The sequence below is a fragment of the Oncorhynchus keta genome, chromosome 20 (genome assembly GCF_023373465.1).
Source record: "Oncorhynchus keta strain PuntledgeMale-10-30-2019 chromosome 20, Oket_V2, whole genome shotgun sequence".
NCBI lineage: Eukaryota > Metazoa > Chordata > Actinopteri > Salmoniformes > Salmonidae > Oncorhynchus > Oncorhynchus keta.
In genome coordinates, this window is record NC_068440.1 from 13,932,581 (window position 1) to 13,957,063 (window position 24,483).

The following is a 24,483-nucleotide window of genomic DNA, read 5'->3' on the forward strand; positions in this document are numbered from 1 at the left end:
TTTTTCTATACAAAGTTAATTCACTAATTCCTTTTTATCTCATGCTAAGATGGAAGGTGTGCCTCCCCGTTATCTTCGCGGCCCCAGACCCCTTCCAATGGCCTGGCTTATGATTCCCCCGGTTGGAACCTACGCCGCTCGATGAGAACCGGGAGTCAGCGCTACATGTTTGACCAGGAGGAGGTAGGATGAATACCTCCATCTTGTTCACCAGAGACAAGCACATGCAGAACATGGCAGACAACCACAGTCCTGCTGATTTTCATTTCTCCCTAGCCCTTAATTGGTCAGTGAATGTATTTGATTGACTAGAGTCTACCTGATGGGTTGAGAGTCCACATTGATCACTGATTTATTTACCTACAGGTACAGTATATTCAGAAAGTATTCAGACCCCTTGAATATTTCCACACTTTGTTATTTTTACAGCCTTATTCTAAAATGGATTAATAAAATGTTTTTCCTCATCAATCTACACACAATACCCCATAATGACAAAGCGAAAACAGGATTTTAAGAAACATTTTCAAATTTATGAAAAATTAAAAACAAAAATGCCTTATTCACATAAGTATTCAAATACTTTGCTATGATACTCAAAATTGAGCTAAGGTGCATCCTGTTACCATTGATCATCCTTGAGATGTTTCTAGAACTTGAATGAAGTTCACCTGTGTGGACATGATTTGGAAAGGTACGCACCAGTCTATATAAGGTCCCACAGTTGACAGTGCATGTCAGAGCAAAAACCAAGCCATGAGGTCGAAGGAATTGTCTGTAGAGCTCTGAGATAGGATTGTGTCGAGGCACAGATCTGGGAAGGGTACCTAGATGGTCCCCAAGAACAAAGTGGCCTCCATCAATCTTAAATGGACAACGTTTTGAACCACCAAGACTCTTCCTAGAGCTGGTCGACCAGCCAGGCTGAGCAGTTTGGGGAGAAGGGCCTTGGTCAGGGAGGTGACCAAGAACCCGATGGTCACTCTGACAGGGCTCCAGAGTTGTTCTGTGGAGATGGGAGGAACTTTCCTGAAGGAAAACCATCTCTGCAGCACTCCACCAATCAGGCCTTTGTGGTAGAGTGGCCAGACGGAAGCCACTCCTCAGAAAGAGGGTCATGACAGCCCGCTTGGAGTTTGCCAAAAGGCACCTAAAGGACTCTCAGACCATGAGAAACAAGATTCTCTGCTCTGATGAAACCAAGATTGAACTCTTTGGCCTGAATGCCAAGCATCACATCTGGAGGAAACCTGGCACCATCCCTACGGTGAAGCGTGGTGGTAGCAGCATCATGCTGTGGGGATGTTATTCAGCTGCAGGGACTGGGAGACTAGTCAGGATCGAGGGAAAGATGAACAGAGTATAGTACAGATAGATCCTTGATGAAAGCCTGTTCCAGAGCACTCAGACCTCAGATGGGGGCAAAGGTTCACCTTCCAACAGGACAATGACAAAAAGCACTCAGCCAAGACAACCCAGGAGTGGCTTCGGGACAAGTCTCTGAATGTCCTTGAGTGGCCCAGCCAATGCCCGGACGTGAACCCAATCTAACATCTCTTGAGAGTAGAGGTCGACCGATTAATCTGAATGGCCGATTTAATTAGGGCCGAGTTCAAGTTTTCATAACTATCGGAAATTGTATTTTTGGGCCCCGATTTACCGTTTTTATTATTATTTTTTTATACCTTTATTTAACTAGGCAAGTCACATTCTTTTTTTCAATGATAGCCTAGGAACGGTGGGTTAACTTCCTCGTTCGGGGGCAGAATGACAGATTTTCACCTTGTCGGCTCGGGGATCCAATCTTGCAACCTTACAGCTAACTAGTCCAACGCAATAACGACCTGCCTCTCCCTAGTTGCATTCCACAAGGAGACTGCCTTTTACGCGAATACAGTACACCAAGGTAAGTTGCTAGCTAGCATTAAACTTATCTTATAAAAAACAATCAATCATAATCACTAGTTAACTACACATGGTTGATGATATTACTAGATATTATCTAGCGTGTCCTGCGTTGCATATAATCTGACTGAGCATACAAGTATCTAAGTATCTGGCTGAGCGGTGGTAGGCAGAAGCAGGCGCATTAACATTCATTCAAACAGCACTTTCTTTGCATTTTGCCAGCAGCTCTTCGTTGTGTGTCAAGCATTGCGCTGTTTATGACTTCAAGCCTATCAACTCCCGAGATGAGGCTGGTTAACCGAAGTGAAATGGCTGGCTAGTTAGCACGCACTAATAGCGTTTCAAACGTCACTCGCTCTGAGCCTTCTAGTAGTTCTTCCCCTTGCTCTGCATGGGTAACGCTGCTTCGATGGTGGCTGTTGTCGTTGTGTAGCTGGTTCGAGCCCAGGGAGGAGTGAGGAGAGGGACGGAAGCTATACTGTTACACTGGCAATACTAAAGTGCCTATAAGAACATCTAATAGTCAAAGGTTAATGAAATACAAATGGTATAGAGGGAAATAGTCCTATAATTCCTATAATAACTACAACCTAAAACGTCTTACCTGGGAATATTGACGACTCATGTTAAAAGGAACCACCAGCTTTCATATGTTCTCATGTTCTGAGCAAGGAACTGAAACGTTAGCTTTCTTACATAGCACATATTGCACTTTTACTTTCTTCTCCAACACTTTGTTTTTGCATTATTTAAACCAAATTGAACATGTTTCATTATTTACTTGAGGCTAAATTGATTTTATTGATGTATTATATTAAGTTAAAATAAGTGTTCATTCAGTATTGTGGTAATTGTCATTATTACAAATACATAACATTTAAAAAATTGTCCGATAAATCGGTATCGGCTTTTTTGGTCCTCCAATAATCGGTATCGGTATCGGCGTTGAAAAATCATAATCAGTCGACCTCTACTTGAGAGAACTGAAAATAGCTGTATAGCAACGCTCCCCATGCAATCTGACAGAGCTTGAGAGGATCTGCAGAGATGAATGGAAGAAACTCCCCAACATGTATGCCAAGCTTGAAGTGTCATACCCAAGAAGACTCGAGGCTGTAATCACTGCCAAAGGTGATTCAACAAAGTACTGAGTAAAGAGTCTGAATACTTACGTAAATGTGATATCAGTTTTTTTTTTATAACAAATTTGCAAACATTTGTAAAAACCTGTTTTTGCTTTGTCATTATGGGATATTGTGTGTAGATTGATGAGGGAAAAAATAATTTAATCAATTTTAGATTAAGGCTGTAACGTAACAAAATGTGGAAAAGGTCAAAGGGTCTGAATTCTTTCCGTATATGGGTATGGTGCACTAGGTTAACACACCTAAACCCTGTTTGGATTGGAGTGTTGTCCTTAACCAATAAAGGTACCATTTAGATAATTTGAGTATCCAGGCAAGGTCCTACTTTTTTCTGTTACTGAACTTTCAGGGCCAAACCCTATTAAAGGTGATGTGTTTAAACTTTATAACGCTATTAGAGAGTCCGTACACCAGGCTACCTAGGTCTTTATCAGTCTCCGATTGAGAGACAGGGGCGACAAACTAGGTACCGCAGTGGGCAGCTAATACAGGTTGTATTGAATGTGGTGTCGTATGGGCAGTCCAATTCTGATTTTTTTACAGCACTAATTGTCTTTCATCTTTTCACCTATCACATCAGATCTCATGCAGAGCTGGTCTGATCGATCAAAATTCCTTTGAGTGAAAAAAAGATCAGAATTGTCTGCCTGTGTAAACGCAGCCATAGAGCGGTACATCCACATTATATCCCTAGCTCAATTATGTTTCTTTTAAGTTCTGTATGTTTCCATTAGGTCCAAGTGGGAGTATTGAATTATTTAGTTAATAAGAGGTGTCTCATCAAGTGGGTAAGAGCAGATTTAAGGAATAGCTAGTATAAAGAACTGCAAGCATGTTATTGTAGGATACCATTTTGTTGTATTTTCTATTTTAATCCCCCACTTGAATACGCCTATTTTACAACCCATATACGGACAGATGCTGGAAATTAGCACAAGCTAATGCATTGATGATGCAATGCAATTTATCAGTGTTTTGTTAGTTCTGAGTAGGAAAGTAGAACTGGGCAGATTTGTGGAATACATCACGGGCCCATCAATAACAGGGCAGCCCAGATGTGAGAGATGAAGTCCCAAAACAAGCCATTGGGGGGAGACATTATTCAACTTTACAATGTGGTATCCCAAAATAATCGTTCCTCTTTTAAATTGATATGGCAGGTACTCTTGCAAAGACCCCCTACTCAGGGAAACACTTTTTTTATTGTAAATTTAACCTGATATGATCGTAATCATACACAGGTGATTCATGTGAATTGTTTGAGGGTTAGGGTTTTCTATGAAAATGAGAGGAATTCCTCTACTTATGTAACCTTTTCCTTTAGTGTGTATCTGGGTGGGATAGGGGATTACATTAATATATTGATCTGAGAACATACTGTACAAGCATTTAATATAGTTCATTATTAATTAGTCATACAAAACATCCCCAATATGTGTTTTACTCGCTGCACTTAAAAAATATGTGCAGTACTGTATTACTGAATAAAGGAAAATGCTATTCAACTTACATTCAACTTAGTAGATCTTAAGTCAATTGGGATGGCAATTTGTCATTGTTAACGTTACCTGAGCTCAATTTGTTTGTGTTTTCTGCTATTTACTATGGCAAAGTATCTATGGCAAATGCGAATATAATTTCTCTCTCTCTGAACTTCAGCACTTTCTGGTGATGCAGTTACCAGTGCTGGCTCATGTCACCTGTCTGGGGAAATAACTGTGGGAGAAGCTATTTCGGGCCACACACTCTTGTCCTTTCACTGTCCCTTAGCCAAGGGCTCTTTGCCACAGCTAACAGCAGAACCCACTAAATATAATGTACAGTAGCTCTCCAAGTTCATTGAGGTTGTACTGAGCCATCTACTTTTCTCTCTGTGGTATGTCAAACAACTATATATAGTCAAATGAACTCAATGAAATATGTGGGATGGAGTATTTTAATTCAATGCAATATTTGGGAAAATGTTACAATTTCAACGAATAAGAGGATCAACAAAGCTAGCATTTACAGAGAGCATAGGGGACATAAGAATGGCTCACAAATGATATATGACACTTAGTACAGTATGTGCGGCATGGTTTTGGAGGTCACAGTAACCTACAATATATGATAAATTCATATTTTCAGAGACAAGGTCAAGAAGCCTGAATTTGAAGAGATAATGGCAGCTCTGAAGTTTACATAGTTAAAATGACTTGAGTTGCCTCCGGTCTCACGATTTCACAATTGGAAATGACACAAGACTGATTGATGGTTAGTAATACGATGAAATACAATACAAAACATTAAATACAATACAATTTTTTTTTTAAACACAATACAAACATGTCACGACTTCCACCGAAGTCAGTCCCTCTCCTTGTTCGGGCGGTGTTCGGCAGTCGACATCACCGGTCTTTTAGCCATCGCCGATCCACCTTTCATTTTCCATTTGTTTTGTCTTGTCTTCCCACACACCGGGTTTCAATTCCATTATTACATGTTGTGTATTTAACCCTCTGTTCCCCCCATGTCCTTGTCCGGAATTGTTTATTGTAGTGCTTGTGCACGTTATACTGGTGTTTAACGGGTTTTGTTTACCCATTGATTTATTGTTCTGTTTACGGTGGTTTTGTTTGTTAAACTGTGCCATTGTAAATCAGTTTTGGCTCTCCTGTGCCTGACTTCTCTGCCGCCAGAACACACCCCCTACAAAACATTAAAGGTATAGTCTAGGATTTGGAAATCTGTACAATGGTAATTTAAATGAATGGATATTTATTTACCAATTGATTCCTAAAGCATATAGCTTCTAAATGCATCATGAGCTTAGCACAACATCCATTCTATATTATAATCCAAATAAGGTTACATTGTTTACAAGCAACAAAAATATAAACAATCAATGTATATTTTCTAAATGTGTAAAACGATAATGTGGATGTCAGTCTGTGCTGTTTAATAATATAAGAGGGGTTACATTTCCCTATCCCCATCCCTCAGCTGTATACCAATGCAAGTGGCAGTTTATTGTTTTATTAAATACCTGAATGTAGCTTTAATGCCAACCTATTCACTTTGTTAACTATTTGTTTCACATAGAGACAAAGTGCTTCTGGGTGAGGCTTTGTGTGTTGAAAAGCAATTTGACCTCTCACCTCTGTAAAGCACATTGGGAATGTGTTGTACGAGCCTTTATTTTAAGTGTGGGTGGAAAATGCCACTGGTCCTTGAGACGCTCAACTCTCAACGGTCTGGATTTCAGGAGGGGAGCTTTTCAGTTTATTGCTTTATTACGCTAAATACATAAATATCAAGTCATATGAAGCTAACTCTGAAACATTTACACCTGTGAAATTGACAGAAATAAATACAAATAAAAAAAGATGTAGCTGTGTTACACAACTAACTTTTTCTTATACAGTATATGCTCTGGTTTGATATGATCATTTAGCATAAATGAAATGATCCATAGTTTAAGATCTTGTGTCATCACTTTGTTCTTACAGGACAACAGCTAAACGAAGTGAGGCTATTGTGCCCAACACAAGTGATTTATACAGTATGTAGTGGAAGTGCTAGGAGGAGCGACGATGGTCAGGCGTGGAGTGACCAAGGCACAATCTTGACTTCTTCCCTTTAAGAGATAGGTCAAGGTCAGGCTGAAAACCCATCTGACCTCCTGTTCTTACCTTAGGTTCACCCTTTACTGATGCATGAGCGTCGCCCAGGCTCTCAGCGCAGTGAGCGCACCAAGCTGCTCCGAAGGACAGTCAGTGTGCCGGTGGAGGGGAGAAGTCAGGACCCCGAGATAGGTATGTAGAAGCCATACCGAAAAAGATGTGTATTGGATTGCAAAGTGCAAACAATGTACGTGTATTGCAGTTCAATAGAACCAATTCAAATACATAGTTTTTTATTTTTCTGGATGTCTGCAAGCTCTGGTTTGGTACATGCATCCTTGCATTTCCCAAGCCATTGTATTTGTAGGAGACTATTTAAATACACCACTATGAAAGCATACTGTTGGTTACCCTTCTTTTCTGCACTCCTTCTCTGTGCCTTTTTTATGTGCCTTTTTATGTGTCAGTGAAATCAAATGGTGTATTATAAACCCTCAGTAGCTGAATATGGTAAATAAGAAGTGCCCACTTGCAGTTTAAGTACTGTAGTCTTTTGTTGTTTAAGTGATGCATTGACGTGATGCACTATGTCAAACAACACTTTGACCGTATTGGTATTTGTCAGCTTCAAAAAATGATAAGTATTTTTCATTATAGTACTATGCTGGAAGCATAGAATAGTTCAATTATTTGAATACATTTGTATTCAAACTGCACCATGAAACAAGCTAAGGGGGCTGCGTTCCCTGATGGCTGGCATGTATACCATACTCATGTACAGAGATGAAGACATGCGTATTGATAACAATCATTTAATGATTTTCATGAACAGAATTAAGTAACTATGATTGTGTCTCTAAGAATATATCTATTGGCTTTGTTGATACATTTGTTAATACAAGGCAGTTAACCCACAGTTAACCCACTGTTCCTAGGCCGTCATTGAAAATAAGAATTTGTTCTTAACCGACTTGCCTAGTTAAATAAAGGTAAAAAAAAATAAAATACTCTGTTACCTGTACATTAGTTGGTGGGTCGTTGCACCAATTAGGTGCCTTTTGAGATGTGTAACTTAAAAATAATATAATCTAATTTTAACATTCTGTCATAAAAGAGCACATGTTCAGGTTCATAAAAAACATGTTTACCATCTCAAAAAGATCACGATAGTAAGTGCCTATTAAGTGCCTATTAAGTGCCAAATAAAGTAGCTGTGTTGACAATTTAATCTTAAATCAGCTATAAATTCCCTTGTGACAGGGAAAAAAGACGCTTGTTGTATGCAACAGGGAGGGGCAGTTGAATGCAAGTTTAAACATGTGTTTTATTGTTAAAACATTTCTAGCCTGTCTATCTATGCTGACTATCTACAGGAAACATGGTTTAACATGTTATGCTTAACCCATTCAGTTTTCCACCACAAAACACCAGAAAACTGCCAAAAAAAAAAAGAGTAGAACCAGCTCACCTGCTTTTACGCTATGATTTGCCTAGGAGATGTTCAATGTTTCTTTTGAAAAAAAAATGTTTTTTAAAAGGAATAGTAATAATTAAAAAGGAATAGTTTCACCATATTAAAATGAGAGTTCAGTTCACATAACAGGGTTGACCTTAAAATGAGGGACAGACGTCAATGAATCACTAATCACATGAAATAAATAATCATCTTCAGAAATGACTTTGTCTCAGCAATAAAATAACTAAGGCTTTACAATGATGGTGAAAACGTGGAGAAATGTCAGGATTAAGCATGTTAAATCTTCCTGGCAGTCACAGAGGGTGCATGGAGGCACATTTAAAAATGCTACATTTTTGCACTTTAACAAATCTGATTTATTTAATTATCCATGTGGTCCATATTAAAAGGGCACTTTATTGAATATAAAGGCATTTCAAATGCAATATTGCTGCACAATTTCTATTTAAAATATCAAAGGGACACCAAAGGCACTCATTTCATGGAACGACACTGGCACATTTGTATATTCTGAATTGGAGATATTTCTAAAAAGGTTTTCAGATTTGTCTATAGTGCCCCATGGAATTGGCTGATGGTGGTAATGTGCAATTATGATCATTAACACTTTTTCTAATTCAACAGTACTTTCGAGTGGATTTCACAGTGGGACTGCAATATGTATTCATATAATTACAGATGAAGGGAATAAGTCATTTTTCCACATCAACATTTAATGCTGGCTACTTTATTAGTGGTTCACAAATTGGTTCACAAATTCTTCACTTTTAATTGTCCTATTATTCTATGTCGATGAAATGTGTACATTTTGCATTATGATGTTGTGACTTCATGGTCAGGTGGTAAAGTGTGTTACCTTTAAGTTTTGTAAATGCCAATGTAGCAATACATGTATTTATCTGGTTGTAATTTGGTTCAATAATCTGGTATCTGACTAGATAACCAAAATAAGAAGTCTTTCCAAAGACATCTTGATGTTATAAAGAGAAAATAAATCTTTGTCTGGTTATGATCACCAGAATAGAGGTTTACAACAATTATGACATCAAATGACACATTTTGCCAACTGGGTACTGACTACTAACTGCTAGGTTGATGCTGCAGGTATATAGTGGATGAAACCATAACCACCCATTCAATATTAATTTAAGAGCGCGGTTATTCTTTGAAGTTGTTGCTTCAGGCCTTTGAACATTTGGTCCCCTGATAAACTCAGCAAAAAAAGAAACGTCCTATCACTGTCAACTGTGTTTATTTTCAGAAAACTTAAACATGTGTAATATTGACTGAGAAATATTGACTGATAACTGAGAAAAAAACGGAACAAGTTCCACATACATGTGACTAACAGAAATGGATTAATGTGTCTCTGAACAAAGGGGGGGTCAAAATCAAAAGTAACAGTCATTATCTGGTGTGGCCACCAGCTGCGTTAAGTACTGCAGTGCATCTCCTCCTCATTGACTGCACCAGATATGCCAGTTCTTGCTGTGAGATGTTACCCCACTCTTCCACCAAGGCACCTGCATGTTCTCTGACATTTCTGGTGGGAATGGCCCTAGCCCTCACCCTCCGATTCAACAGGTCCCAGACGTGCTCAATTGGATTGATATCCAGGCTTTTCAGAACACTGACATTCCTGTCTTGCAGGAAATCACGCACAGAACGAGCAGTTTGACTGGTGGCATTGTCATGCTGGAGGGTGATGTCAGGATAAGCCTGCAGGAAGGGTACCACATGAGGGAGGAGGATGTCTTCCCTGTAACGCAGAGTTGAGATTGCCTGCAATGACAACAAGCTCAGTCCGATGATACTGTGACACACTGCCCCAGACCATGACTGACCCTCCACCTCCAAATCGATCCCGCTCCTGAGTACAGGCCTCGGTGTAACGCGCATTCCTTCGACGATAAACGCGAATCCGACCATCATCCCTGGTGAGACAAAACCGCGACTCGTTAGTGAAGAGCACTTTTTGCCAATCCTGTCTGGTCCAGCGACGGTTCGTTTGTACCCATAGGCGCCGTTTTTGCCGGTGATGTCTGGTGAGGACCTGCCTTACAACAGGCCTACAAGCCCTCAGTCTAGCCTCTCTCAGCCTATTGCGGACAGTCTGAGCACTGATGGAGTGGTTTTGCGTTCCTGGTGTAACTCGGGCAGTTGTTGTTGCCATCCTGTACCTGTCCCGCAGGTGTGATGTTCGGATGTACCGATCCTGTGCAGGTGTAGTTACATATGGTCTGCCACTGCGAGGACGGTCAGCTGTCCGTCCTGTCTCCCTGTAGTGCTGTCTTAGGCGTCTCACAGTACAGAAATGGCTATTTATTGCCCGGACCACATTTGCGGTCCTAATGCCTACTTGAAGCATGCCTAAGGCACATTCACGCAGATGAGCAGGGACCCTGGGCATCTTTCTTTTGGTATTTTTCAGAGTCAATCGAAAGGCCTCTTTTAGTGTCCTGAGTTCTCATAACTGTGACCTTATTTGCCTACCGTCTGTAAGCTGTTCGTGTCTTAACGACCGTTCCACAGGTGCATGTTCATTAATTGTTTATTGTTCATTGAACAAGCATGGGAAACAGTGTTTAAACCCTTTACAATGATCTGTGAAGTTATTTAGATTTTTACAAATGTACTTTGAAAGACAGGTTCAAAGCAAAACACCAGTCTCAACGTCAATCGTGAAGAGGCGACTCCAGGATGCTGGCCTTCTAGGCAGAGTTGCAATGAAAAAGACATATCTCAGACTGGCCAATAGAAAGAAAAGATTAAGATGGGCAAAATAACACAGACACAGAACAGAGTAACTCTGCCTAGAAGGCCAGCATCCCAGAGTTGCCTCTTCACTGTTGATGTTGAGACGTGTTTTGCGGGTACTATTTAATGAAGCTGTCAGTTGAGGACTTGTGAGGCGTCTGTTTCTCAAACTAGACACTCTAATGTACTTGTCCTCTTCCTCAGTTGTGCACCGGGGCCTCCCACTCCTCTTTCTATTCTGGTTAGAGCCAGTTTGCACTGTTCTGTGAAGGGAGTAGTACACAGCGTTGTATGAGATCTTCAGTTTCTTGGCAATTTCTCGGATGGAATAGCCTTCATTTCTCAGAACAAGAATAGCCTGACGAGTTTCAGAAGAAAGTTTCATTTTGAGCCTATAATCGAACCCACAAATGCTGATGCTTCAGATACTCAACTAGTCTAAAGAAGGACAGATTTATGGTTTCTTTAATCAGAACAACAGTTTTCAGCTGTGCTAACATGAATGCAAAAGGGTTTTCTTATGATCAATTTGCCTTTTAAAATGATAAACTTGGATTAGCTAACACAACGTGCCATTGGAACACAGGAGTGATGGTTGCTGATAATGGACCTCTGTACGCCTATCTAGATATTCCATTCAAAATCTACCATTTCCAGCTACAATAGTCATTTACAACATTAACAATGTCTACACTGTATTTCTGACCAATTTGATGGTAATGGACAAACAATTTGCTTTTCTTTCAATAACAAGGACATTTCTACCCCAAACAGTTGAAGTCTTAAGTTTACATACACCTTAGCCAAATACATTTAAACTCAGTTTTTCACAATTCCTGATATTTAGTCCTAGTAAAAATTCCCTGTCTTAGGTCAGTTAGGATGACCACTTTATTTTAAGAATGTTTCATGTCAGAATAATAGTAGAGAAAATTATTTATCTCAACTTTTATTTCTTTCATCACATTCCTAGTGGGTCAGAAGTTTACATACACTCAATTAGTATTTGGTAGCATTGCCTTTACGTTGTTTAACTTGGGTCAAACGTTTCGGGTAGCCTTCCACAAGCTTCCCACAATAAGGGGTGAATTTTGGCCCATTCCTCCTGACAGAGCTGGTGTAACTGAGCTGGCACACACTTTTCTATAGGATTGAGGTCAGGGCTTTGTGATGGCCACTCCAATCCCTTGATTTTGTTTCACGGTTGGATGGTGTGTTTCAGCTCCCCCTTTTTCCTCCAAGCATAACGATGGTCTTTATGGCTAAACAGTTCTATTTTTGTTTCATCAGACCAGATGACATTTCTCCGAAAAAGTACGATCTTTGTAACCCAGGTGAAGTTGCAAACTATAGACTGGCTTTTTTATGGCGGTTTTGGAGCAGTGGCTTCTTCCTTGCCGAGGGGCATTTCAGGTTATGTCGATATAGGACTAGGATTTTTTTTTAATAGGATTTCACTGTGGATATAGATACTTTTTTACCTGTTTCCTCCAGGATCTTCACAGGGTCCTTTGCTGTTGTTCTAGGATTGATTTGCATATTTTGCTCCAAAGTACGTTTATTTCTAGGAGATGAGCGGTATGACGGCTGCGTGGTCCCATGGTTTTTATAGTTGCACGCTATTTGTACAGATGAACGTGGGACCTTCAGGCGTTTGGAAATTGCTCTCAAGGATGAACCAGATTTGTGGATTTCTACATTTCTACATTTTTTTCTGAGGTCTTGGCTGATTTCTTTTGATTTTCCCATTATGTTATGCAAAGAGGCATTGAGTTTGAAGATAGGCCTTGAAATACATCTACAGGTACACCTCCAACTGACTCAAATGATGTCAATCAGAAGCTTCTAAAGCCATGACATAATTTTCTGGAATTTTCCAAGCTGTTTAAAGGCACAGTCAACTTAAACTTTTTATTATTATTATTTATTACAAAAAACACAAGGAACGGGTAACATTAAAGTATTAGAACATGAAGGACAAACAATACAGCATCAAGACACTATCAAACATGTATCAGTCTTTCCACAACTGAGCCATCCTTATGTGTGAGGGTGCGTGTGCATGATAGTGATATAAAATATATGTCATAGTTTCCTTTTTCATGATCACAATCTTGTGAAAACCGAACCCTCCAAGATCCCCCCCACAGTTCCCCGATAGCTGTCCCTCAACCATTCGAGACCCCTCTCACAGTCCCGCCCCTGGAAGAATAATAAAAAATCAATACAAATTATTCAATTCCCCACCCCCAAGAAGCCCCCAATGCACCAACTACCAAGAGAACTAAAGAGAAAAAAATGAAAAGACAGGAGAAAACAGCAAAAAACATAGAACAAAATAATGCATTTAAAACAAAGGACATCATAACATAACAGAAATCATAACAGCAATGCCAACTGTATATGTTTGTGTTCATGTCTGGCACTATTACATGTATGTGTGTGTTCTTGTATGTGTTTATTTGAATGAGAGTGTGTGTATATGCATGTGTACAAACACCTGCACGGCATCAGCCTCAGGCAAACCGGCATTAGTTGTGAAGACACTGCCACTTAGTGTCATTCAAATGTACTTTTATTATGTTTTCTTTTGACTTTTTTTTCTCCTTTATCTTTTTAGCATCATTCTCTCTCTCACACAGCAACTCCACTCCCACTTGTCTCCAATACCACATACTAACCCTCAGACCATTCCATCTCTGCTGGCCACCCACTTCGTGTTTCTACGCAACACATATCTTTCAACTATGCTATGATGTTTAACGTACAATTTGAATCTATCTAATCGAATAGAATCTACAGATTGCGTGTTGAAGATAAATATTTTACTAAGAGTTTTAGTATATTAGTAATTGACTGACCTGGTCTCTCCAGATCTCCTAACAGTACTATTTCTAGGGTCAATTTTAGATCAATGCTATGCATTTTCAGCCATTCCTGAGTCTGAGACCAGAAACAGGCTACCTGAGGACAATACCAAAATACATGGTCTATTGATTCTGTATCCTCACAACAAAATCTGCAGAGCGTCGATGATTTTATGCCCCAAATATTCAACATTTTGTTGGTGGCAAGAATTCTATATAATACTTTTAGCTGAAAAGCACAAAGTCTTGAATCTTGCATTGTTTTATATATCAACTCATACACCCTGTACCATGGAATCGGTACATCAATAATCTCTTCCCAACTATTTTGCGATCTGTATGGCACAGTTGTCAACATCCTGGTCCTCAAATGAAACTGGTATACTTTCCTATTTATGCTATTTTTATTCCTCTGCCAGTTTGGATCCTTTATATTGGGCAGACAGATCAGTTCCCTACCTCCTCCCGCTGCCACCCGCCTCCTCCATTTTTGGGGCAATGCTGTAATCAGTTGGTTGTACTCTTGGATTGAGCAGATCTTCCCATACAATTCTGATAACTCCATGAAGGACATAACTCTACCGTTACAATATAATTTAAGCACAAAATACCCTTTTCTAACATCTTTCCCATAAATACAGGTATTTTATCAACCAGCACATTTGAGTTCAGCCATAATATATGTTGTAATATATATATTTTCAGGGGGATGAAATTGAAATTGTAGCCAGATCTGCAATGCTTGTTTGAAAAAGACAGATACTCTGAAAAAAGTATCGTTTTTGATTAATCAAAAATTAGACATGGCAATGTGCGTAAAGGCAATAAGGCCATTTTTAACCAATGGATGTGCTTTTCTTATTAAACTACTTGAGAACCATTTAGGGTTCAAATAAAACTTTTGAATGAGTGAAGCTTTTAGAGAGAGGTTTAGTGCTTTTATATTTAATCATCTCAACCCACCCAATTCATTATATAGATAGGCTCGTTTTATTTTGTCTGGTTTAGCTTCCCAGATAAAGCGACATATTTTTTGATCATATGATTTGAAAAACTAAACACCAGGACTAGGCTGCGCCATAAGTGAGAGAACTGATATATGACTAAGGAGTTAATCAGGGAAAATTTTCCATAAATAGACAGGTTGCAGGATCTTGTCGGTTTTTACAAGTTTTCTATTGAAATTCATTGTGGAGAGCTTATTTATATATTTTGTGAAATGAATACCAAGTATTTCTAGTTCACCATCCAGTTTGCTTTATTTTTGTAATAGATTAAATTAGTTCCTTTTTGTTTTTCCTCTAACTTATTTTGTACTTATTTTGTATCTCTGTAGTATCGTTTTTATTGCTATCTACCTGTACTATTAGTTCATGGATTTCCCTCGTTTGTCTTGTTTCTTTAGCCAGAAACGGCTTTTTTATTATTGATGAATATTGAATTGAAGGTACATTTAAAGGTATCCCAAACAAAAAGGGGATTTGCTGAACCTATATTATACTGGAAATAATATGTTATAAGTTATTTTGTCTTAGTCAAAAATAAGTTGTCCAGTAAAACTTTGATTAAATTTCCAATACCCCCGTCCACGTGGAAAATCTATAAGAGTTATGTGAATGCCAATTAGATGATGATCCGATCGCATTCTGTCTCCTATTTAAACTTTTTGAACCTTTGATGCAAGAGACAAAGTAGTCAAGACGACTAGATTGATTAAGCTATATTGCACTAGGTCAGGGTTTGTTAGTCTCCAAATATCAACTATTTCTAATGTGTCCATAATATGTGTGATTTCCTTAATAGCACGGTGATGATAGTGTTTAGAGGGATTACCTTTACGGTCTATTGAGGTACTTAACACTGTGTACCATACCATAATGATTAGATCAATTGTTGCCTGTAAGTTCAATAAATTGGTATAAATGTTTTTGAAGAAGTGTGAATGTGTATGTAAACTTCTGACCCACTGGAATTGTGATACAGTGAATTATAAGTGAAATAATCTGTCTGTAAACAATTGCAGGAAAAATTACTCGTGTCATGCACAAAGTAGATGTCCTAACCGACTTGCCAAAGCTATAGTTTGTTAAGAAGAAATTTGTGGAGTGGTTGAAAAATGAGTTTTAATGACTCCAAACTAAGTGTATGTAAACTTCTGAATTCCACTGTATATACAGTACTAGTCAAAAGTTGGCACTCACTATTTCATTCAAGGGTTTTTCTTTATTTTTACATTGTAGAGTAATAGTGAAGCCATCAAACTATGAAATAACACATATGGAATCATGTAGTAACCAATTTTGTTTTTAACAAATCAAAATATATTTAATATTTTTCAAAGTAGCCACCCTTTGCCTTGCTGACAGTCTTGCACACTCTAGGCATTCTCTCAACCACCTTCATGAGGTAGTCACCTGGAATGCATTTCAATTAACAGGTGTGCCTTGTTAAACATACATTTGTGGAATTGAATTCCTTCTTAATGCGTTTGAGCCAATCAGTTGTGTTGTGACAAGGTAGGGGTGGGGTACAGAATATAGCCTTATTTGGTAAAAGACCAAGTCCATATTATGGCAAGAATAGCTCAAATAAGCAAAGAGAAAGGACAGTCTTCATTACTTCAAGACATGAAGGTCACTCATTTTAGTTTGGTCAGGGCATGAGTTGGGGTGGGCATTCTATGTTTTGTAGTTTAGGTTTTGTATTTCTATGTGTTTGGCCTGGAATGGTTCCCAATCAGAGGCAGCTGGCAATCATTGTCTCTGATTGAGAACCATACTTAGGCAGCCTATTTTCCCACTATGGGTGTGGGTAGTTGTTTTCTGTCTTTGTGTGTCTGCACCAGACAACTGTTTCGTTTGTTCCACTTTGTTGTTTTTTTGTTCTAGTGTTCAGTTTCTTTATTAAATCTACCATGAACACGTACCACGCTGCACCTTGGAGCAGCGTGGAATGGACTCATGGACATGGGAGGACATTCTGGACGGGAAGGGTTCATACACATGGGATGAGATCCTGGCTGGAAGGGATCTCCTCCCATGGCAACAGGTGGTGACAGCCAGGAGAGCGGAGGCAGCAGGTAAAGGGAGCCAGCGCTTTGAGGGAACACGGCTGGCAAGGAAGCCCAAGAGGCAGCCCCAAAAATGTATTGGGGGGAGCACACGGGGATTGTGGCTAAGTCAGGTTGGAGACCTGAGCCAACTCCCCGTGCTTACCGTGGCGAGAGGTGGACCGGGCAGGCACCATGTTATGCCGTGAGGCGCACGGTGTCCCCAGTGCGCAGGCATAGCCCGGTGCGCTTCATCGCAGCTCCTCGTATCGGCCAGGCTAGAGTGGGCATCGAGCCAGGAATAATGAAGCCGGCTCAGCGCATCTGGTCTCCAGTACGTCTCCTCGGCCCAGGTTATATGGCACCAGCCCTACGTACAGTGTCCCCGGTTCGCCAGCACAGCCCAGTGCGGTCTGTTCCACCCCGTTGCACTTGCTGGGCTACAGGGATTACCCAGCCAGGACAGGTTGTGCAGGCTCGGTGCTCTAGACCTCCAGTGTGCCTCCACGGTCCGGTCATCCGGTGTCACCTCCACGCACCAGGCCTCCTGTGGCTGCCCCACGCACCAGGCTGTCTCTCCATCTCCTCCCTCCAGGTGCTCCCTCCTGTCCGGAGCTGCCAGAGTCTCCCTCCTGTCCGGAGCTGCCAGAGTCTCCCTCCTGTCCGGAGCTGCCAGAGTCTCCCTCCTGTCCGGAGCTGCCAGAGTCTCCCTCCTGTCCGGAGCTGCCAGAGTCTCCCTCCTGTCCGGAGCTGCCAGAGTCTCCCTCCTGTCCGGAGCTGCCAGAGTCTCCCTCCTGTCCGGAGCTGCCAGAGTCTCCCTCCTGTCCGGAGCTGCCAGAGTCTCCCTCCTGTCCGGAGCTGCCAGAGTCTCCCTCCTGTCCGGAGCTGCCAGAGTCTCCCTCCTGTCCGGAGATGCCAGAGTCTCCCTCCTGTCCGGAGCTGCCAGAGTCTCCCTCCTGTCCGGAGCTGCCAGAGTCTCCCTCCTGTCCGGAGCTGCCAGAGTCTCCTCCTGTCCGGAGCTGCCAGAGTCTCCCTCCTGTCCGGAGCTGCCAGAGTCTCCCTCCTGTCCGGAGCTGCCAGAGTCTCCCTCCTGTCCGGAGCTGCCAGAGTCTCCCTCCTGTCCGGAGCTGCCAGAGTCTCCCTCCTGTCCGGAGCTGCCAGAGTCTCCCTCCTGTCCGGAGCTGCCAGAGTCTCCCTCCTGTCCGGAGCTGCCAGAGCCTTCCTCCTGTCCGGAGCTGCCAGAGTCCGCCGCCCATCAGTCAGGAGCTGCCAGAGCAGCCGTCAGTCAGGAGCTGTCGGAGCCGCCTACGACAACCGTTACACCATCCCACCTGGTTTGTGCTTAGCGGGACTATCATCTGTTTTTCAACAGGACAATGACTCAACACACCTCCAGGCTGTGTAAGGACTATTTGACCAAGAAGGAGAGTGATGGAGTGCAGCATCAGATGACCTGGCCTCCACAATCACCTGACCTCAAACCAATTGAGATGGTTTGGGATGAGTTGGACCCCAGAGTGAAGGAAAAGCAGGCAACAAGTTATCAGCATATGAATGTGGGAACTCCTTGAAGACTGTTGGAAAAGCATTCCAGGTGATGCTGGTTGAGAGAATGCCAAGAGTTTGCAAAGCTGTCATCGAGGCACAGGGTGTCTACTTTGAATAGTCATTTTTGGGGTTCCTACATGATTATGTTATGTTATTTCATAGTTTTGATGTCTTCACTATTATTCTACAATGTAGAAAATAGTAAAAATAAAGAAAAACCCTTGAATGAGTAGGTGTGTCCAAACATTTGACTGGTACTGTATATATACAGTGCCCTCAGAAAGTATTCACTTACAAAACGTGAGTGATACAATTGGTGCTCTTGCAGTCGCAAGGGAAGAACACCATCAGATGTTTTACACATCAGCAGTGTCCTGTGATTGGTTTGAATCTGTACTTTAACGATATACTACAATTCATTGGGCCCCATTTGGTCTATGTAAAAAAAGCAGCCCTTGTGCCAAATGAGGTCCTACACTGCCCGTATGAAACTATAGGTTGTATGAAATTCATACATATCAAACCAAACATCAGTTCAAACATGCACTCTTTCATAATGCACGAATGCTTTTACACTGAACAATTTTATACTTTTCTAGATATTCCTAGTAACCAGTTTTGATGAAATAGGGTAATGCCCAATTCAAATGGGATTTTTTTTCATCTTGACATCAGCTGAAAAGTGTATTTTTGTGCCATTTCTTAATTTATTTTACCTTTATTTAACTAGGCAAGAGTTTAGAACAAATTCTTATTTTCAATGACAGACTAGGAACAGTGGGTTAACCTCCTTGTTCAGGGGCAGAATGACAGATGTTTACTTTGTCAGCTTGGGGTTTGATCTGGCAACCTTTTGATTACAAGTCCAACGCTCTAACCAATAGGCTACCTGCCGCCCCAAACTAGCCAGTTTTAGTAGCAATTACGTATCAGGTATTTTAATAGTCCAGGAGCTGAGCACAGATGAACCTTGATATGATAATCGGCATTGTGTGTGTATGTTTAAAATAAAGGAATTATAATAATATAGTGGGGGGAAATACAATGAGACTGCAACATTATCGAGGTCAAAGTACATCTCTCTCCTGATGGTAACCATGGTAATAACCAGGCTGAAGTCTGTTAAATAGTAACCTGTTCAGTTTATTGTTACGCCACCATCACCTTGACCTCTCTCTCCATGTTCCTCTATATTTTCCTCCTCTTCAAGTAAAAATCTCCTTTTGTGCTGCCTGCAGGGAAAAAGGAGAATATTCATAGGCATACAGTAGAGTTGTCATGGAAACTGGGAATACTGATTTATCCCCCACATGTCTGGCTTGGTTGGATCCAGGAACCATGATTGGCTAACACCGTCCCATCTGGACTAAACTACTGTAGAACATGGAACAGGTTGTCAGAATACAATTTGTGCAGTTATGTGTTCATTCAAAGATGTGTGTAAAAATAATCCTTCTGTTTAGTGAGGGTATTTTGTTTAACGAAAGCCATCTGCATCAGTGGTTGAATTAAGTGTTATACGTTTAGACCTACTCTACCCGTTGTTGATCAACAACAAACTAAAATGGTCCAAACACACCAAGACAGTTGTGAAGAGGGCACGACAAAGCCTATTCCCCCTCAGGAAACTAAAGATTTGGCATGGGTCCTGAGATCCTCAAAAGGTTCTACAGCTGCAACATCGAGAGCATCCTGACAGGTTGCATCACTGCCTGGTACAGCAACTGTTCGGCCTCTGACCACAAGGCACTACAGAGGGTAGTGCGTACGGCCCAGTACATCACTGGGGCTAAGCTGCCTGCCATCCAGGACCTCTACACCAGGCGGTGTCAGAGAAAGGACCCAAAAATTGTCTAAGACCCCAGCCACCCCAGTCATGTACTGTTCTCTCTACTACCGCATGGCAAGCGGTACCGGAGTGCAAAGTCTAGGACAAAAAGGCTTCTCAACAGTTTTTACCCCCAAGCCATAAGACTCCTGAACAGGTAATCAAATGGTTACCCGGACTATTTGCATTGTGTGCCCCCACCCCAACCCCTCCTTTTACGCTGCTGCTGCTCTCTGTTTATCATGTATGCTTAGTCACTTTAACTACACATTCATGTACATACTACCTCAATTGGGCCGACCAACCAGTGCTCCCGCACAGTGGCTAACCTGGCTATCTGCATTGTGTCCCACCCACCACCCTCCAACCCCTCTTTTACGCTGCATAGCCACTTTAAACATATCTACATGTACATACTACCTCAATCAGCCTGACTAACCGGTGTCTGTACGTAGCCTCACTACTTTTATAACCTCTCTACTGTATACAGCCTCACTACTGTATATAGCCTGTCTTTTTACTGTTGTTTTTATTTCTTTACCTACCTATTGTTCACCTAATACCTTTTTTGCACTAGCCTGTAAGTAAGCATTTCACTAAGGTCGGCACCTGTTGTATTCAGCGCACGTGACAAATAAACGTTGATAGAAATGTAGGGCATGAAGTTTGGGCTTGGAATGGTGGAGGAATTGAAAGCAAACTTCACTGTAACCCTGTAGGAAAATTCTCTCTCTAAAAATGCTTAGCATTTTTTTTCTTGAAGTGCTGATGCTACAGATCTACTAGATTCAGAGAGACAGCATTTGTGCGTAAGTGGTCTTCAGTCCTGGTCCTTTGAGACCCAGGATGTCTACAGTAGGTGTTTGTTCTAGCCCAGCTCGAACACAACTGATCAAGCCCTTGATTAGTTAAATCATGTTTGTTATTATTGGTCTTCAACAAAGGGCTCCACATCCAGTTGATCGCCAGGACCAGGGTTGAGCAACACAGTCTGTGTGTAATAAATGAAGTACACATGCTACTGCTGGAGGAGCATCTTTTGAACAGATGGAGATTTCCTATGAAGTCAAATATGATGTATCAACCCTGTTGGTTGGTTTCTTACGCCAATGCCTCAATGACAATGTATAACTGTCAGTATTCTCCAGACGGAATACATATAAATGACTGAAGATTAAAATAGAAAGGTCCACTTACAGTATGCTATAGCTGCCAAAATATCACCCTGTAGGCACATATTTTCAAACGCAGTGCCTTCAGAAAGTATCCACACCCCTTGACTTATTCCACATTTTGTTGTGTTACGGCCAGAATTCTAAATGAATTAATTTTGTATTTTTCTACCCATCTGTACATAATACCCCTTAATGTTAGAATAACCTTTGGCAGGGATTACAGCTGTGAGGCTTTCTGATAAGTCTCAACTAGCTTTCCACACCTGGATTGTACAATATGTTCTCCATTATTCCTTTCAAAATGCTTTAAGTTCTGTCATTTTTAAGTCTTGCCATGGATTGTCAAACAGTGAAGTGAAAACTGCAACTCGGCCACTCAGGAACGTTCACTGTCTTCTTTGTAAGCAACTCCAGTGTAGATTTGGCTTTGTGCTTTTGGTTATTGTCCTACTGAAAGGTGAATTCATCTCCCAATGTGTGGTGGAAAGCAGACTGAACTAGGTTTTCCTCTGGGATTTTGCCTGTTCTTAACACCATTCTGTTTCTTTCTTATCCTGAAAAACTCAGTCCATAACGATTTCAAGCATACCCATAACATGATCAAATCAAATCAATGCTTGAAAATATGGAGAGTGGTACTCAGTAATGTGTTGTATTTGCCCCAAACTTAACACTTTGTATTCAGGAGAAAAAAATGAATTGCTTTGCCACATTCTTTACAGTATTACTTTAGTGCCTTGCTATAAACAGGAAGCATGTTTTGGAAGATTGTATTCTGTACAGACTTCCTTCTTTTCACTCTGTCAATTAGGTTAGTATTGTGGAGTAACTACAATGTTGTGATCCATCCCCAGTTTTCTCCTATCACAGCCATTAAACTCTGTATCTACTTTAAAGTCACCATTGGCCTCGTGGTGAAATCCCTGAGCGGTTTCCTTCCTTTCCGGCAACTGAGTTAGGAACGACGCCTGTATCTTTGTAGTGACTGGGTGTATTGATACACCATTCAAAGTGCAATTAATAACTTCACCATGCTCAAAGGGATAGACAATGTCTGCTTTTTTAACTTCCAATGCCCTTCTTTGTGAGGCATTGGCAAACCTCACTGGTCTTTGTGGTTAAATCAGTGTTTGAAATTCATTGCTCGACTGAGGAACCTTACAGATCATAAAAAATCATGTTATTAAACACTATTATTGCACACAGAGTCAGTCCATGCAACTTAATATGTGACTTAAGCAATTCTTTAGGCTTGAATATATTTAGGCTTGACATAACAAAGAGGTCGAATACTTATTGACTCAAGACATTTCAGCTTTTCATATTTAATTAATTTGTAAACATTTGGTAAAACATAATTCAACTTTGACATTACGGGGTATAGGTCAGTGATAAAAAAAAATCTAAATTTAAAATCCATTTTAAAATCAGGCTGTAACACATCAAAATGTGAAACGAAGTTGAGGGGTGTGAATACTACACTAATTATTTTGAGTGCTGTGTCCACACAGCAGAGGGAAACCATCAGATGGATTCCAGATGTTAGACAGCCCATCACAATCAATCTTGCATGAAATAACAGAAGTTGGTTTATCCAGGGAACAAGGACATGGCTACTATTAAATAATGTAATTACAGTGCATTCAGAAAGTATTCAGAACCCTTCCCGTGTTCCACATTTTGTTACGTTCTAGCCTTATTCTAAAATTGATTAACTTGTTTTTTTCCCTCATCAATCGACGCATAATACCCCATAATGACAAAGGGACAACAGGTTTGCAAATTTATAAAATGTTTTAAACAGAAATACTTATTTACATAAGCTCAAGTGCACCCTGTTTCCTTTGATCATCCTTGACATGTCCCTACGGCTCGATTGGAGTCCTCCTGTGGTAAATTCAATTGATTGGACATGATTTTGAAAGGCACACACCTTTCTATATAAGGTCCCACAGTGCATGACAGAGCAAAAACCAAGCCATGAGGTCGAAGGAATCAAAAATTTTCAAAACAATTTGCAGCATTAAATATCCCCAAGAACACAGTGGCCTTCAATTATCTTAAATGGAAGAAGTGTGTAACCACCAAGACTCTTCCTGGAGCTGGCCGCCGGCCAAACTAAGCAATCAGGGAGAACAGCCTTGGTCAGGGAGGTGACCAAGAACCCGATGGTCACTCTGACAGAGCTCCAGTGTTCCTCTGTGGAGATGGGAGAACCTTCCAGAAGGACAACCATCTCTGCAGCACTCTACCAATCAGGCCTTTTATGGTAGAGTGTCCAGATGGAAGTAAAAGCAACATGACAGCCGCTTGGAGTTTGCAATAAGGCACCTAAAGTATTGTCAGACCATGATGAAACCAAGACTGAACTCTTTGGCCTGAATGCCAAGTGTCATGTCTGGCTGGCACCATCCCTACGGTGAAGAATGGTGGTGGGAGCATCATGCTGTGGGGATGTTTTTCAGTTGCAGGGACTGGGAGACTAGTCAGAATCGAGGGAAATATGTACAGAGCAAATTACAGAGAGATCCTTGATGAAAACCTGCTCCAGAGCGCTCAGGACCTCAGGCTGAGGTAAAGGTTCACGTTACAAAAGAACAACGACCATAAGCACAAAGCCAAGACAACGCAGAACTGGGTTCGGGACAAGTCTCTGAATGTCTGAGTGTCCCAGACAGAGTTCTGACTTGAACCAGATTGAACATTTCTGGAGAGACCTGAAAATGGCTGTACAGCAACGTTCCCCATCGAACCTAACAGAGCTTGAGAGGATCTGGAGAGAAGAATGCGTGACACTCCCCAAATACAGGTGTGCCAAGCTTGTAGACTTAGAACCAAGAAGATTCGAGGCCGCAATCGCTGCCAAAGGCGCTTAGACAAAGTACTGAGTAATGGGTCTGAATACTTATGTAATTGTAATATTTAATTTTTTATTATTTTTTATACATTTGCAAAAAAAAATAATGTTTTTGCGTCATCATTATGGGGTATTTATTGTGTGTAGATTGATGAGGGGGGAAAAACAAGATAATCATTTTTAGAATAAGGCTGTAACATAACAAAATGTGGAAGAAGTCAAGGGGTCTGAATATAGCCAACTGTTATATGCTACACTTTTGATTGTAGC

General features: G+C 40.9%; 1 protein-coding gene across 7 annotated transcripts in view; it reads left to right on the top strand.

Moving 5' to 3' along the window:
- Positions 1 to 24,483, top strand: part of LOC118399441 (ras/Rap GTPase-activating protein SynGAP-like) — a 95,847-nt gene that overhangs the window by 16,800 nt on the left and 54,564 nt on the right. For 6 of the 7 annotated variants that reach the window (XM_052472111.1, XM_052472112.1, XM_052472109.1 and 3 more), the window contains 2 exons: positions 50 to 183; positions 6,730 to 6,847. The exons of the other annotated variant lie outside the window; for it this stretch is intronic. In XM_052472111.1, the coding sequence (XP_052328071.1) occupies positions 50 to 183; positions 6,730 to 6,847 (252 nt within the window). The remainder of the gene's footprint in view (positions 1 to 49; positions 184 to 6,729; positions 6,848 to 24,483) is intronic. 7 annotated transcript variants of the gene reach the window in all.